The sequence below is a fragment of the Platalea leucorodia genome, assembly GCF_965183815.1.
Source record: "Platalea leucorodia genome assembly, chromosome: 1".
Taxonomy (NCBI): Eukaryota; Metazoa; Chordata; class Aves; order Pelecaniformes; family Threskiornithidae; genus Platalea; species Platalea leucorodia.
Genome location: NC_138823.1, coordinates 168779748 through 168793607, shown reverse-complemented (window position 1 = coordinate 168793607; position 13860 = coordinate 168779748). Strand labels below are relative to the sequence as shown.

General features: G+C 75.1%; 2 protein-coding genes across 6 annotated transcripts; one reads left to right on the top strand and one right to left on the bottom strand.

The window, feature by feature from the left end:
• The first annotated feature begins 226 nt into the window (after nucleotides 1-226).
• Nucleotides 227-3051, top strand: CDK5 (cyclin dependent kinase 5). 5 transcript variants are annotated; one of them, XM_082305963.1, is made up of 12 exons: nucleotides 227-324; nucleotides 431-519; nucleotides 595-662; nucleotides 775-835; nucleotides 967-1023; nucleotides 1159-1254; nucleotides 1469-1543; nucleotides 1647-1743; nucleotides 1827-1896; nucleotides 2058-2118; nucleotides 2184-2264; nucleotides 2438-3051. In XM_082305963.1, exons 1-12 carry the CDS (start codon nucleotides 288-290, stop codon nucleotides 2522-2524), a joined length of 879 nt encoding a protein of 292 aa, XP_082162089.1. In that variant the 5' UTR covers nucleotides 227-287; the 3' UTR covers nucleotides 2525-3051. The 5 variants fall into 5 exon arrangements, with proteins under 5 accessions (XP_082162089.1, XP_082162087.1, XP_082162088.1 ...); XM_082305961.1 differs by having other exon boundaries at nucleotides 967-1254; nucleotides 2184-3051; XM_082305962.1 differs by having other exon boundaries at nucleotides 431-662; nucleotides 2184-3051.
• Nucleotides 3052-3485: 434 nt separating this feature from the next.
• On the bottom strand, nucleotides 3486-13153 carry ASIC3 (acid sensing ion channel subunit 3; the record flags this gene model as incomplete). The annotated part of the gene is made up of 11 exons (XM_082305642.1): nucleotides 3486-3605; nucleotides 4130-4182; nucleotides 4392-4463; nucleotides 4540-4619; nucleotides 4686-4777; nucleotides 5126-5279; nucleotides 5700-5756; nucleotides 5841-5991; nucleotides 6799-6926; nucleotides 7000-7150; nucleotides 12599-13153. The coding sequence occupies 11 exons, from the start codon at nucleotides 13151-13153 to the stop codon at nucleotides 3527-3529; spliced, it is 1572 nt and encodes a 523-aa protein (XP_082161768.1). The 3' UTR covers nucleotides 3486-3526.
• Between the last annotated feature and the right edge of the window lie 707 nt (nucleotides 13154-13860).

The following is a 13860-nucleotide window of genomic DNA, read 5'->3' as shown; positions in this document are numbered from 1 at the left end:
CCCGGGGATCGAACCCGGGACCGGAGGGGGCGGGAAGGTGCGGCTGGGGGCGTGGCCTGCGCCGGGAGGGGCGGTGCCGCAGGCGTGGCCGGCGCGGGGGCTGCCGGGAGGGGCGGGGGCCGGAGGCGGGGCCGGCGCGGGGAGGGGCGGGGCCGGGGGCGGGGCCGGCGCGGGGGCTGCCGGGAGGGGCGGGGCGGGGGCGGGGCCGGCGCGGGGGCTGCCGGGAGCTGCGGCACCGGCGGCGGCGGGGCCGGGGCCGGGGCCGGGCCGGGGCGGAGCGCGGCGCGATGCAGAAATACGAGAAACTGGAGAAGATCGGGGAAGGTGCGGCCGGGGCCGGGGCCGGGGCGGGCGCGGTGGCCGGGGCCGGGGCCGGTACCGGTGCCGGTGCGGCGGTGACCCGGCGCGGCGGTGACCCGGCTGCCCGCAGGCACCTACGGGACCGTGTTCAAGGCCAAGAACCGGGAGACGCACGAGATCGTGGCGCTGAAGCGGGTGCGGCTGGACGATGACGACGAGGTGAGGGGGGCCCGGTGCCGGTGCCCGGTGCCCGGTACCGGTGCGGCCCCCCCGAGCGCTCCCCTCTCCCGGCAGGGCGTGCCCAGCTCGGCGCTGCGGGAGATCTGCCTGCTGAAGGAGCTGAAGCACAAGAACATCGTCAGGCAAGGAGGGGCGGGGGCTGCCCCCCCCCGGTGCCCCCGGGGCCCGGTCCCCCTGGGCGGGGCTGGGCTCAGCCGGGCGGTGCGGGGCCTCAGGGTCCCCTTCCCCTCGCAGGCTCCACGACGTCCTGCACAGCGACAAGAAGCTGACCCTGGTCTTCGAGTTCTGCGACCAGGTGGGCACCGGGAGGGGGGCGGCACCGGGAGGGGGGCGGCACCGGGAGGGGGCGGCACCGGGAGGGGGCGGCAGCGGGGCCGGGGTCGCTGCTCCCGCCCCCGCCGCTCCCTGACACTCGCTGCTCCCCAGGACCTGAAGAAGTACTTCGATAGCTGCAACGGGGACTTGGACCCGGAGATCGTCAAGGTCCGTCTGGGGCGACGCCGGAAGCCCCCGGGACCCGGCGCCGGTCCTGCCGCGGCGGCGTGGGCTGTCACGGGAACCGGGCCGCGGCGTCGAGGGGCTGATGCGCCCCGCCGGGGCCGGCGCTCTTTCCCGCAGTCGTTCATGTACCAGCTGCTGAAGGGCCTCGCCTTCTGCCACAGCCGCAACGTCCTGCACCGAGACCTCAAACCCCAGAACCTGCTCATCAACAGGGTGAGGGCCGGGGGCGGGCGCCGGGAGCGCGGTTACGCCGGGGAGCGGGCGGCCGGCTGCCCGCAGCTCCCGGCCCCGTCTCTCCCTCGTGTTTTTGGTCAGCGGGACAGGGCGAAGGGTGCGGAGCAGCGGCCGCCGCCGGCCCCGAGGCCGGGGCGGGCAGCGGGCCGGGGCGTCCCTGCGAAGTCCCGCTGACACGGCGCTCTCGCTGCAGAACGGAGAACTCAAACTGGCTGACTTCGGCCTGGCGCGGGCCTTCGGCATCCCCGTGCGCTGCTACTCGGCAGAGGTGAGCCGGGGGCGCCGCGCTTTCGCTGGAGGCCACCTCCTGGACGGGGGCTCGGCCGTCCCGGCCCCGGCTGGCTGAGCATCTGCCCCGTCCCTCCGCGCAGGTCGTCACGCTGTGGTATCGGCCCCCAGACGTGCTCTTCGGCGCCAAGCTCTACTCCACCTCCATCGACATGTGGTCGGCCGGCTGTATCTTCGCAGGTAGTGCCGCCGGGGCTGCCGGCGTGGGGGGCTGGCGGCCGCCGGGGCTGGGGGCCGCGGGGCTGATCCCCTCTCTTCCCTAGAGCTGGCCAACGCGGGGCGGCCCCTGTTCCCGGGGAACGACGTGGACGATCAGCTGAAAAGGATTTTCCGATATCCTGCCCGTGCTGCGCGGGGGCTGCGGCGGGAGGGGGCCGCCCCGTCCCCGGGGCAGGGGAGCGGGAGGGGGCTCTGCCCGGACTGGGGGGTGGCCTGGGGGGTGGGCGGCTCCCGCGCTGGCTGCAGCGGTGGCCCTTGACCGCCACCGTCCCCACGCTGCTGGGAACCCCCACGGAGGAGCAGTGGCCGGCCATGGCCAAGCTGCCGGACTACAAGGTGAGGCGCGGGCGGGCGGGGGCCGGGCGGGGGGCGGCGGCCGGGGCTCACCTCTCTGTCCCCAGCCCTACCCCATGTACCCCGCCACCACCTCCCTGGTCAACGTGGTGCCCAAGCTGAACGCGACCGGCCGGGACCTGCTGCAGGTGAGCGCCCTGCCCGTCCCTCCTGCCTGCGCCGGGCGGCTTCCCCGGGGGGCTCTGGCTCCCTGGGGTGGGCACCTCCTCCCTTGGTAGCTCCGTGCCTGTCGGGGGGGACGTGGGGCGGGGGGCCGTGGTTTGCCCCCCTCGGCCTCACCTCCCACCTCTTCCGCCCCCAGAACCTGCTGAAGTGCAACCCGGTGCAGCGGATATCGGCGGAGGAGGCCCTGCAGCACCCCTACTTCACAGACTTCTGCCCTCCCTAGGGACCCCCGGCGCTGGCCCGGCCCCGCGCCGAGCCGGGGGGCAGCACCCCAGCTCCTGGCGCGCTCCCGGCCGCAGCGGGGAGGGGACGGCCCCCCAGGCAGCGGGGGGGACGCGAGGTGAGGAACGAGGTGCCAGCACCCCAGAACTGCAGCCCCCCCTTCCCCCCCCCGTATTTATTAGGTTTTTAACCCAACGCCACTCCGGTTCTGCCCCGGCTGCGGGGTGCTGGCGCGGCCCCCCTCGACCCCCCCAATGCCAGGGCTGGCCGAGAGCACACGGAGTCGGCCGCGGGGCCGCGGTGCTGGTGGAGGGGCAGGACCCTCCGGGACCAGGCATAGGGACCCCAGTGGGGTGGGACCCCCGCCCCTCCTCTCCCTGCTCCCTCAGGCCCCTTCCCTGGTGGGGGGGGGGTCCCGGGTGCCAGCTCCTGGGGGCGGGGGGGGCACCCCGTTTCTTTTCTACCGTGCTGCTGTACGTGGGTGAACGTGCGTGTTTGTTACCTCCATAAAGAGCTTCCCTCTCCCCAGCGCCTGCCTCCTCCTTCCTAGGGCTCCGGGGACCCCCGCTGCCGCGTACCGGCCCCCCGCCGCCCCCGGCCCCCTGCCGCCCCCAGCCCCCCGGCACAGCCGCTGCCCCCCCCCCAGCAGCACAGGAGCCGGGGCTCGGGGCAGGTCTTTAATGGGGCGGGGGGCCGCAGCGAGCGGGCGTCGCGTGTACAGCGCAGCGGGGAGGGGCGCGGGCGCAAGCAGCACATGCAGGGACGCGGGAGCGGGGCCGGGGGGGCCCCGCCGCCCCCAGCCCCCCGCCGCCCCCTCGGCGGGGGGGCCCAGAGCCGGGCACCTCGGGCCCGGTGCCAGCCCCGCAGCCGCCTGGGGTCCCCCGGTCCCGGCGGGGCAGAGCGGCGGGGGTGCCCGGGTCTGCTGCCAGCAGCCCCCCCGGTGCCCCCCGGCCCGGCCGGGGCGCGGGGCTGGGCCCTCAGCAGGCGAACTCCTCGAAGGCGCCTAGAGCCGGGTGACGAGGTAGCACGTTCGGGGCGAAGCTGAGGCTGTCCGCGTGGCAGCGCAGGGGGTGACGGGCGCTCTGGGGACGGGGGGCACGGTCAGGGGCAGCCGGGGGCTCCGGGCGGCTGCTCCCCGTGCCCCGCTGCGCCTGGCCGTGCTGGGGGGCTGTGCCCCCGTGCCCCGCGGGCTGCCCCAGCTCCCCGCTCTGCCCCGGGAGCCCCCCAGCTCCGGGGGGCAATGGAGCAAGGCCCTCCCCGTCCCTGAGCGGCGAGCCTCCCCCAGTGTGGCCGGGGGCGTGCAGGGGGTCCCCGGGGCGGGGGGACCCGGGGGACGCGGTGCCGGGGAGCGATGCATGAGGATGGGAGCGGAACCGGTGCCGGGGGGAGCCGCACGCACCGGCTCCGGGGATGATGGCAAGAAAAGCCTGGGATGGAGGGAGGGGGACGCGGGCCCCGGGGCCTGGCTGCGGGGGAGCGGGGGTCCCTGCCCGGGGGGTCACAGCGTGGCCGTGTCTCCTCGCCCCTCGCTGCCCCCCAGCCTGGGACCCCCGCACGGGGGGGCTCTGTGGGTGCTGCCCCCCCACCCCGTCCCCAGGGTCTCTACCTGGGCCCCGGAGGGAGTGGGACGGCGGGGCTGCCCGGGACCGCTGGATGCTCCTGGCAGGCGGAGGGGGCGCAGGACGGACGGACGGACAGAGAGGAGCGAATGAGCGCGCGGGGTCCAAGCGGGAGACGGTGCCGGTCCCGGGGCGGGATGAGGCCGAGCAGCAGATGGGTGGGATGAGATGCGGGGCCCCCCCTTGCCGGCTGTGCCAGGGGAGGGGGGACGGGGCTGGGGGGGCTGGGGGGCTGCGGGGGGAGGTTACCAGGGTGCTGCTGTCGCTCCGCGGGGTCCTCTTCTTCTCCTTGTAGAAGCTGAGGAGCTTGTCCCGGAACACCTGGGGGAGGCGGGTCAGAGCCCCCAGCCCCGGCACCCCGGCCGCGGGGCAGCGCGGGGGCCGGGCGGGCGCTCACCTCGTACAGGTAGTCGAAGATCTCCAGGATGGTGAGGAGGCTGGCGCCGATGAAGAGCCCCATCTGCCCCCCGATGTCGCCTAGGCGGGAGGGCAGTGTTGGAGGGGGCGGCCCCCCCGGCCCCCCCCGGCCCCCCGAGCACTCACCCAGCAGCCCCGCCACCTCGTACGCCTTCTTCTGCTCGATCATCTCGTAGTTCAGGGCCTCGAAGAAGATGTCCAGGACCAGCACGTTGTCCCTGCGGAGGGGACAGATGGGTCTGGGATGGACGGACCAGCCGTCAGGCAGCATCCCAGCCGCGGGGGCTGTGCCGTGCCGTGGTGGGACGGGGCAGAGGGGTCTGCCCTGTGCTGGGGTGCCACAAGGATGTGCCGTGCCGTGCCGTGCCGTGCCATGCCATGCTGTGTGGTTTTCCCCGTGCTGGGGCAGATTTGCACAGGGGAGTCAGTGCCGTGCCAGCTCGTGCCGTGCCAGTTCACGTGTGCTGGGGGGCTGCCCTGTGCCCGTGCCGTGCCACATCACACCGTCATGCCATGCCGTGCTGTGCGCTGGTGGGGCCGGGGGCCAGCGTGGCGGCGGCACTCACGCGATGTACTGCTCCGTCTTGTTGAACTTCTTGGCCAGGTACCGGGCGGAGGCCTTGCTGGGGATCTTCACCATGGAGAGCTCTTTGCCGTAGCGCACCATGGCGCAGGGCGTGCGGCAGGCGCAGTACTCACTGTCCTTCTTCACCAGGAAGTCTGGGGGGCGCGGGTGGGACGGGGACCATGGGGACCGCGTGGCTGGGACCCCCGCCAGTGCTGGGGATCGGGCTGCTCCAAGGACAGAGCCCGGACCCTGGCCAAAGCCTGGGCAGTGGCGGGTGCCGATGGCATGGGACGAGCATGCCGCGATCACTGCCAGCAGCACGAGGGGGGAGCCCGGACCGGCACGTGTCCCCTGCAGGGACAGCAGTGACACCCCCCCCCCCCCCTTCGGCGAGGGCACGGGGACACTGGCACCATTTCCACAGTGATGGAACTGGGGGGGCCAAGAGGTCCCGGGGCCGAGTCTGGGGGTGTGGGGATGGTGGCCCCCGGGCCGAGACCCTGGGCTGGGCCGGGGACACCAGAGGCGGCAGGGCCGGGGCGATGGTGGGGGGGGCCGCCCCCGGTACGTACCCAGCGCGGGGTCAGCGCACTCCTTGTACTGCTCCGGGGTGCAGACGTTGGCGTTGCCTGCGGGGGAGGCGGCAGTCGCAGGGGCAGCGGGGTCTCCGCGCTGCCCCGGCCCCCGGCAGCCGCCCCCCGGCCCCATCTCACCCGGCATGTGCACCATGCGGCAGTTGCAGTTCTCGGCCAGGTAGCGGGTCTCGCAGTCCAGGCGGCAGGCGGTGATGCTGTAGTTGGTGAAGAAGTCGGACTCGATGGGGGTGGCCTTGCAGTCCCCCCAGGGTGGGGGCAGGTACACCAGCTGCCGGCCACGGGCTAAGGAAAACACGGCGTCCCTGGCCCGCACCGCCCGTCCCCCAGCCCGCCACGGTGCCCCGTCCCTCGGGCAGAGCTCGTCCCACGCAGCCAGTGCCGGGGGTCCCACTGCCCTGGAGACCCCCACTCCCACCCCTGCGCCTCCTCGCCGGACACGAGGATGGGCGTCAGGGCCGGCGGCACCCGTGGCCAGCGCGGCAGCGGGAGGGAAGGGGCCGGGTGAGGGCCAGCGTGCGGCACCGGCTGGGAGCACACGGGAGCCAGACGTGGCAGGGGGTCGGCACGGACCCCCAGGCTCCCCGAGGTGGGCAGCACCCAGAGGGGCAGCGCGAGGCCGTGCCATGGCCGGTGCGGGCAGTGTGCTCGGCGAGGGAGCGTGGGGCGCCCACGGGTGCCAAGGGCCACGCTCCCACTGCCACCGCGCTCCCTGCCACCCACGCCGCAAGTGCCGGCACACATGGAGACACCCACTCGAGACACCTAAATTTAGGTGTCTGGCTGGGCGAGCTGGATGCCGCCCCTGCTGACAGTCTGTTCGGCAGGAGGCTGGGGGGTCGCTGCCGGGAGCCGGTGCCTGTGGTGGGACCGAGTGGCCCCACCATGGGGCTGCCCCACACCACGCCGCGGTGCTGCCGGCCATCGCGGCGGCAAAGCTGCTGCCCCAGCGGTGCGGTCCCCGCCGCGTGGCGCGGCTCGGCACGGGACACCCCTGCAGGGACAGCTTCGGCTGTGCCGGGGCTGCCGGAGCCCCGCAGCCCGCTCCGCGCACCACCCGGGCGTTGCGGCTGGATACCCGCTGCTGCTGGCAGGAGACGAAGGTCTGGAAGCCAGGGGCCACGCCAAAGCCCAGCTGGTCGATGAAGGGGGGCTCCTCCTGGCTGTGGATCTGCACCTTCACCCCCGCCTCGTAGGAGGTCTCGTCTGCAAGGCAGGGAGGGCGTCGGGGGCGCGGGACGGCGGCCGGGCAGCGGCCGGGCTGCGGGGGGGCCCTCACCCGTGTCCCCCCAGACGGGCAGGTATTCCTCCTGCTGCACGTTGAGCATCAGCTCCAGGCCGTTCCCCGCGCCGCCCTGCAGTGTGGTCAGCACCTCCCGGCCCGGGCCCCCCGAGTTGAAGGTGTAGCACTTGCCCAGGCGGGTGAAGATCTGCGGGCACAGGGCAGGAGCCTCAGCACCGCCGCGGGGCCGCCCGCCCGCCGGCGGCGTTTGGGGGTCTGGGGGGTGGGAGCTGGGCTCTGCCTGCCCTGCACCCACCGAGCAGGGCTGGGGCGCAGCGCCCGGGGACCCCGCACGGCCCCCGTGCAGGAGCCCAGCACCCCACGGGACCCAATATAGGACCCCAGCACCCCCACCGCAGGACGCCAGTGCCCCACAGGACCCAGTGCAGGGTCCCAGTGCCCCACAGGACCCAATGCAGGACCCCAGCACCCCCAGTGCAGGGTCCCAGTGCCCCACAGGACCCAGTGCTGGATCCCAGCAGCCCCAGTGCAGGATCCCAGTGCCCCACAGGACCCAGTACAGGGTCCCAGTGCCCCACAGGACCCAGTACAGGGTCCCAGCAGCCCCAGTGCAGGGTCTCAGTGCCCCACAGGACCCAATGCAGGACCTCAGCACCCCCAGTGCAGGGTCCCAGTGCCCCACAGGACCCAGTGCAGGATCCCAGCAGCCCCAGCGCAGGATCCCGGCATCCCACAGGACCCAGTGCAGGATACCAGCACCCCCAGTGCCCCATAGGACCCAACGCAGGATCCCAGCGCCCCATCAGCCATGCACAGGGAAGGGGCTGGTGCATCCATCCCTTCCCCTTTGGGACTAGCGCGGGGCTGCAGATGGGGCCATGGGGCGGCTGCTGCTGTCCCTGCCCCAGCGTGGTGTCCTCGGCTCTGCCAGGTCCCACAGCCCAGGCGTCCTGACAGCCCTGCGGGACCCCACCCCGCGTCCTGCCCCACCAGGCCCCAGCAGTCACCGTGGCGGAGGGACGGTCCCTCCCCAGCCCTGGCCAGGCGGGATGCGGGACCCCGGCCCCTGGGAAGGTGCCCACAGACCCCTGCCCGAGGCTGACCCACCTCTTCCCGCAGCCCCCCAGCACAGGGAAAGCCCCCACTGGTTTCTACAGCCACTTGGCAGCAAGCACAGACCTGCAGCCGCAGCCCCACAGCCCCCTGTGACCCCCCGTCCCCGCCACGCTTCCCCGCAGCCCCACGGCCCCCCACAGCCCCGTGGGCGCAGGGTGGCAAGAGGAGCTGTCCTGGGGCAGCGCGGTGGGAGCTTTGCCAAGCGCCTGGGGCTGGGGGAGAGCAGGGCGGGCAGGCACCATGCCCCCTCCCTGCCATCGCCCCACAGCCCGTGCACCCCATGGCCCCGCAGCCCGCGCAACCCCATCGCCCCACAGCCGACTGCCCCACAGCCCGCACCCCACCATCGCCCCACCGCCTGCACAGAGCCCCTCACCCCGTGCGCCCCACGGCCCCAAAACCTGCTCAGCCCTGGGGGTCCTGCCCAAGCCCTGCCCAGGGCAGAGCCAGCCAGGGATGGGGACGGGGCTGCTGCGGGTCCTGCCCCGGGCAGAGCCGGCCGTGGCCGTGGCCGTGGCACTGGCACTCACGGCGGTGAAGTCCTCAGGGCCGCAGTCCCGGCCACGGAAGCGGCAGCGCAGCAGCATCTCATGGATGGGGTGCCCGGCGCGCTGGTAGAAGGCGCCCAGGTCGTAGCTCTTGCTGGGGAAGAAGCTGGCGAGGTCGGGGGGCTGCCCCAGCGCCTGCAGGTAGCGGGGAAAGTCCTCCCTCTCCACCGCCAGCAGCTCCCTGCCCAGCCAGAACAGGTCGTTGGGGGTGAGCTGGGAGCGCCGGATGCGGTTGTAGTTGCAGAGGGTGATGGCGGGGAAGACGAGGACGCGGCTCTCCGCCTCGTCCAGCACGGTGACGTGGGGGTACGCGGCGTAGCGCCGGACCCGCTCCCCCGCCTGCAGCAGGAAGGCGCCCAGCGAGGCCAGGAAGGCGCCGGCCCAGAGCAGGCGGCGCGGTGCCGGCGCCCCGGGCGCAAGGATGCGCCCCAGCCCGTGCAGCGTGCAGGAGCGGGCGAAGGCCGCCAGGCCGGCCGCCCCCCGCGCCCCCGGCAGCTCGGCGGCCATGGCGGCCCGTCCTGCCCGGCTCTGCCGCGGCTCTGCAGGGGGATTGGGTTTCAGCACGGCTCTGGGGGACGCAGGGCGGCAGGGGGACGTGGGGCTGCGTGGGGACACGTGAGCGGGGAGGGCGCAAGCCAGGACGGCGACAGGGACTGGGGCTTGGCTTAGCCATGGTGGCAGAGGCCGTCATCCCCACCAGGACCTGAGAGCCTGCCCCGCACCAGGGACCCCCGGCCCCCAATGCCCCCAGGGACCAGCAACCACAGCCAGGGACCCCAGGCACCCACAGCCAGGGACCCCAATGCCCCCAAGGACCCCAGGGACCAGCTCCTGGGGGCAGAGACCCTGCCCAGAGACCCCAGCACCTGGGGGCAGAGACCCCAGGGCCCCCAGGGCCCCCAGCACCCACAGCCAGAGACCCCAGGGACCAGCACCTGGGGGCAGAGACCCTGCCCAGAGCCCCTAGCACCAACAGCCAGGGCCCCCAATGCCCCCAGGGCCCCCAGCACCCACAGCCAGGGACCCCAGGCACCCACAGCAAGGGACCCCAATGCCCCCAGGGACCCCACAGACCAGTGCCTGGGGGCAGACACCATGCCCAGGGACCCCAGCACCTGGGGGCAGAGACCCCAGGGCCCCCAATGCCCCCAGTGCCCCCAGCACCCACAGCCAGGGACCCCAGGGCCCCCCAGTGCCCCCAGGGACCAGTGCCTGGGGGCAGAGACCCTGCCCAAGGACCCCAGCGTGACCCTGACCCTGAGCTGAACAACCCCAAGCCCCCCCAGGCCCGCAGCCCCCTTCCCCACCCAGTGTGCCACACTGCCCACCCCGCAGCCAAAGCCCCCCTGACCCCAACTCCCCCTGGCCTCCCCCCCCTGCCCCATCCCACCCCATGGCCCCCCGCCCCACGGAGGGCACAGGGGCAGCGGGGGCCACAGCCACGGCCCCCCCGTCCCCTCACTGACCCAGGGCTGGGGCAGTGGCCCGGGGGTCCATAACCGCCCCATGGGGTCAGGGCCCCCCTGCGATGGGGTGCCCCCCCCGGAGTGATGCCCCCCCCATCCTGCCCCGGGGGGGGGGGGGGGGGGGGCGGCTGCTGTGGCAACGGGCTGCTCCCAAAGAGGGGAGCCGTTGCCATGGCAACACGCTGCCCAAGCAGGAAGGGGGGGGCGGCTGCCATGGCAACGGCTGCCCGGCACAGGGATGTGCTGGGGCCCGGCGGCTGGGGGGGCTCGGGGGGGCGGAATGGGACGGGGACACGGCCCCGGCCCCGCCAGCCCTCCTGGTCCCCACACCCGGGGCGACCCGACATCGGGCCCCCAGCCCCGCGCCCCAGGGACCTGCGGAGCCCCCGGCCCCGCACCCAGCACCCTCCGGCCCCGAGCACCTCCCACCCCTGCCCGCCCCGGGGGAGGCAACTGGGGGCGCAGACCAGCCCCGACGGCCCCTGCTTTGGACACTCGCCACGTGCCCGGGGACCCCGGTGACGGGGCTGGGACGAGGCGTCGTGCGCGGGCTGGGAGCGCCGGCAGCCCCGGAGCCCAGCGCTGCCAGACGGGACCCGGTGCCGGGAGCTGCGGGCCCCGCGCCGAGGCCCAGGGCAGAGGATCGTAATCCGTGACTAAGCCCCAGCTTTAGTTCTGCGTCTTTAGCCGGCAAAGCTGCAGCGGGTGCAGCCCGCGGCGGGGCTGAGCTGGGGCAGGGTGACCCCGCGGCGGGGCTGCGGGTGCCGGGGGCCGCTGTGGCGGCTCGGGCAGAAGTTTCTCGCTGCCCGTCGGAGACGGGGCGGCAGCGGGGCCGGTCGTGCGGCACACGTGGGCAGAGCCCGACGCTCCCGGCAGCATCCGCGAGCCCAGGGGCAGCGGGAGCCGTGCGGCACGCACACGCCCCGCAAGACCCTCGGCACAGCAATGGAGACGGGCACCCACGCGCCCCTGGCGCAGGCACCGGCCCCGCACGCCAGCAGCACGCCGGGGCCCTGGCAGCTCAGCCACGCTCCCCGGGGAGGCGCCGGCTTCCAGGCTGCGGTGAGCCGCCGCCGCGCAGCGCGTGCTGCCTGGGGTCCTGCCCTGGGACCCTCAACCCTCCCGCCGCAGCCCTTGACCCCGGGGGCTGCCGCCACCGCCTGGCCCTGCCGCGGGGGCACCGGCAGAGCTGCGCCGGCAAAGGGTGCAGGGGGCGCGGAGCTGCCAAAAGGGATTCTGTTCAACTGAGCTCCCAAGGAAAATTAATTCCACACGCTAAGAGCCTTAAGCTGACGGTAATTGCTGTTGTGATACCGCGGCCGAGCCCACGGTGACGGCGATGGGGCCGGAGCAGAGGCGTGCACGGTGGGCACAGTCTGCCCAGCTCCCACAGCACGCTGCTCCCCGCCGCTGCCGCAGCACAAAGGATGCAGCCGTCCTGCCCGTGCCACCGGCCCTGCCTGTGCCACCAGCCCTGCCCGTCCTGCCCCACGCCACTGCCCCTGCCCGTCCTGCCCCACGCCACCGCCCCTGCCCACCCTCCCGGGCCGGCACTGCCCCAGGCGGGTCTCGCAGGACCCGGCGCAGGCCGCCCATGGCCAAGGTTTGCCGGGGGTCCCCGTGCCCACCCAGCGCTGCACGGGGCAGGGAGGGTGCCTCCTCCCGCAGCTGCCCCGCTGCCCGCAGCGGCCCACGTCTGCACAGGGACGTGGCAGCCCTGCTCCCCCTGCCCCGCTCCGGCAGCTGCCCGCGCCCTGCACGTCACCCGGGGATGAGCCCGCAGCCCCAGGGACGCAGCTCGGCCCCCTGCGGCCCCGCTGCCGGGGCATAGCAGGTCTGGTGGGAGACACGGGCACCAGCAAAGCCCCGGGCCGGGAGCACAGAGGGCACAGCCCCAGGCGCGGTGCGGGGTGCTGGGGCAGGGCCGGGTCCGGCACAGGGTACCCCCGCTGGCGGCGGGGCAGGCTGCGCGGAGGAGCCACGGGCGTGGGAGCCTGTGTGCAAACACAGCCTGGGGGAAGCGGCTGCTGCCGCCGGTGCCTGGGCGGCACCTGGGGCTGGCGCGGGGGGAGCGGGGCCGTGGGTCGTACCCACCGGCATCCCACACCCACCCGCGTCCCCTGCCCAAGCAGCTGCACAGAGGCAGAGCCGCCCGGCCCGGCGCAGGGCCCCCGGCACAGCACAGCTGCAGGCTGGGCGCCGTTCCCAGCTGCCTGGCACCCCTGCGGCGCGCGTGGGGTGGGGGCACCCCAGGCTGGCAGCCAGCCCGCTGCAGCACCCGGCACGGCGGGCGCAGGCCGACGCGCTGCGGGTGGCGGGACATGCCGGTGGGACAAGAGAAGAGGCTCACCCATCAGTGCGGCAGTGGCCCCAGCGCGCCGGTGCCCGACCCCGGTGGGACGCCCGCGGCCGTTGGCGGCCCCTGGGGGTGCGCAGCCACCCCATCCCCAGCGGCACCCGCTCCTCCGCCCGGGCGCCCGCACGAGCCCCGAGGCCGGCACTCACCACGGTGAAGTTGCGGGCGGTGCAGTTGGCGCCGCGGAAGGAGCACTGCAGCAGCATGTCGGCCAGGTCGTGGCCGGTGCGGTTGTAGAACTCGGCCATGCTGAAGGGCTTCGCCTTGAAGTTCTTGAAGTTGGCCTTGTCGCGCAGGGCGGCCAGGACGTGGGGCTCGGCCAGCTGGGGGTTGCTGATCTCGTAGCGGTCGTTGAGCAGCGCCAGCAGCTCGCCCACGTGGTACATGTCGTTGCGGGTGATCTTGGAGAATCGGAACTCGTTGAGGTTGCAGATGGTGATGGCCGGGAAGGTGAGGTTGTGGGCAGCCACCTCGTCCAGCTTGGTGACGTGGGGGTAGGTGAGGAAGTAGGCGACGCGCTCGGCGCAGACCAGCAGCAGCAGCCCCAGCGAGCCCAGGAAGAAGGCGCCCCACAGCACGCGGCGCAGCGACACGGCCCCGTAGGCGAAGACGTGGCTGATGCCGTGCAGCGAGGAGCTGTGGGCGAAGGCTCGCAGGCTGGAGAGCCCCTCGCCCTCCCCGCTGCCCTCCGAGCCCGCCCTCATCCTGCCGCCGGGCCCCCGCGCTCCCCGCCGCCCTCAGCCCCGCCGCCGCCCCCGGCCCATCGCCGCGCCGGGCTCAGGGTGCTGCGGGCGGGCAGGGCGGGCAGGGCAGGCAGGGCAGGGGCAGGGCGGGCAGGGGCAGGCAGGGCAGGGCAGGGCAGGACCAGCCACTCCGCCCGCCCGCGCTGCCGGTGCCGGCGGCCAGCGCAGCCCCGCTCCCGGCCCCGCTCCCGCTCCCGGCCCCGGCTCCGCTCCCGCTGCCGCGGCGCAGCCGCTGCCGGTCTGCGGCCGCCCCCCGCCCCCGCCCCCCGCGGGGCTCCACCCGCCGCCGCCCCCCGCCGAGCCGGGCCGTCGCCCGGCCCCGCTCCGCTCCCTGCCCGCCCCCCCGGGCCCGGAGCCCCCCGCCCCAGCGGCGGCGGCAGGAGCCCCCCGGGGCCGCAGCGGCGGCTGCAGACCCCTCCCGGCGCAGCGGCGGGGTGCGGGGGCAGAGAGCCCCGGGGGGGGGGGGGGGGGCTCGGCCGGCAGCAGCGCCGGGGGTGGGGGTCCCCTCGGGCCATGGACCCCCCCAGCCCCACCGTGGTGGCCCCTGGGAGCCACCCGCTCCCCTGCCCCGGGCGGCCCAGGGGACCCCGCCCCGGGCGGTGACACAGGAGCCCCCCACCCCCCGGGGGGGACACAGGAGCCCCCCACCCCCCCGTCCACGCAGGACA

Coding starts and splice junctions, on each gene's coding strand:
- CDK5 (XM_082305959.1), top strand. CDS start 288: ATGCAGAAATACGAGAAACTGGAGAAGATCGGGGAAG. Junction 1,544..1,646: donor TGCGCTGCTACTCGGCAGAG/GTGAGCCGGGGG, acceptor CCCTCCGCGCAG/GTCGTCACGCTGTGGTATCG. Junction 1,744..1,826: donor GGCCGGCTGTATCTTCGCAG/GTAGTGCCGCCG, acceptor TCTCTTCCCTAG/AGCTGGCCAACGCGGGGCGG.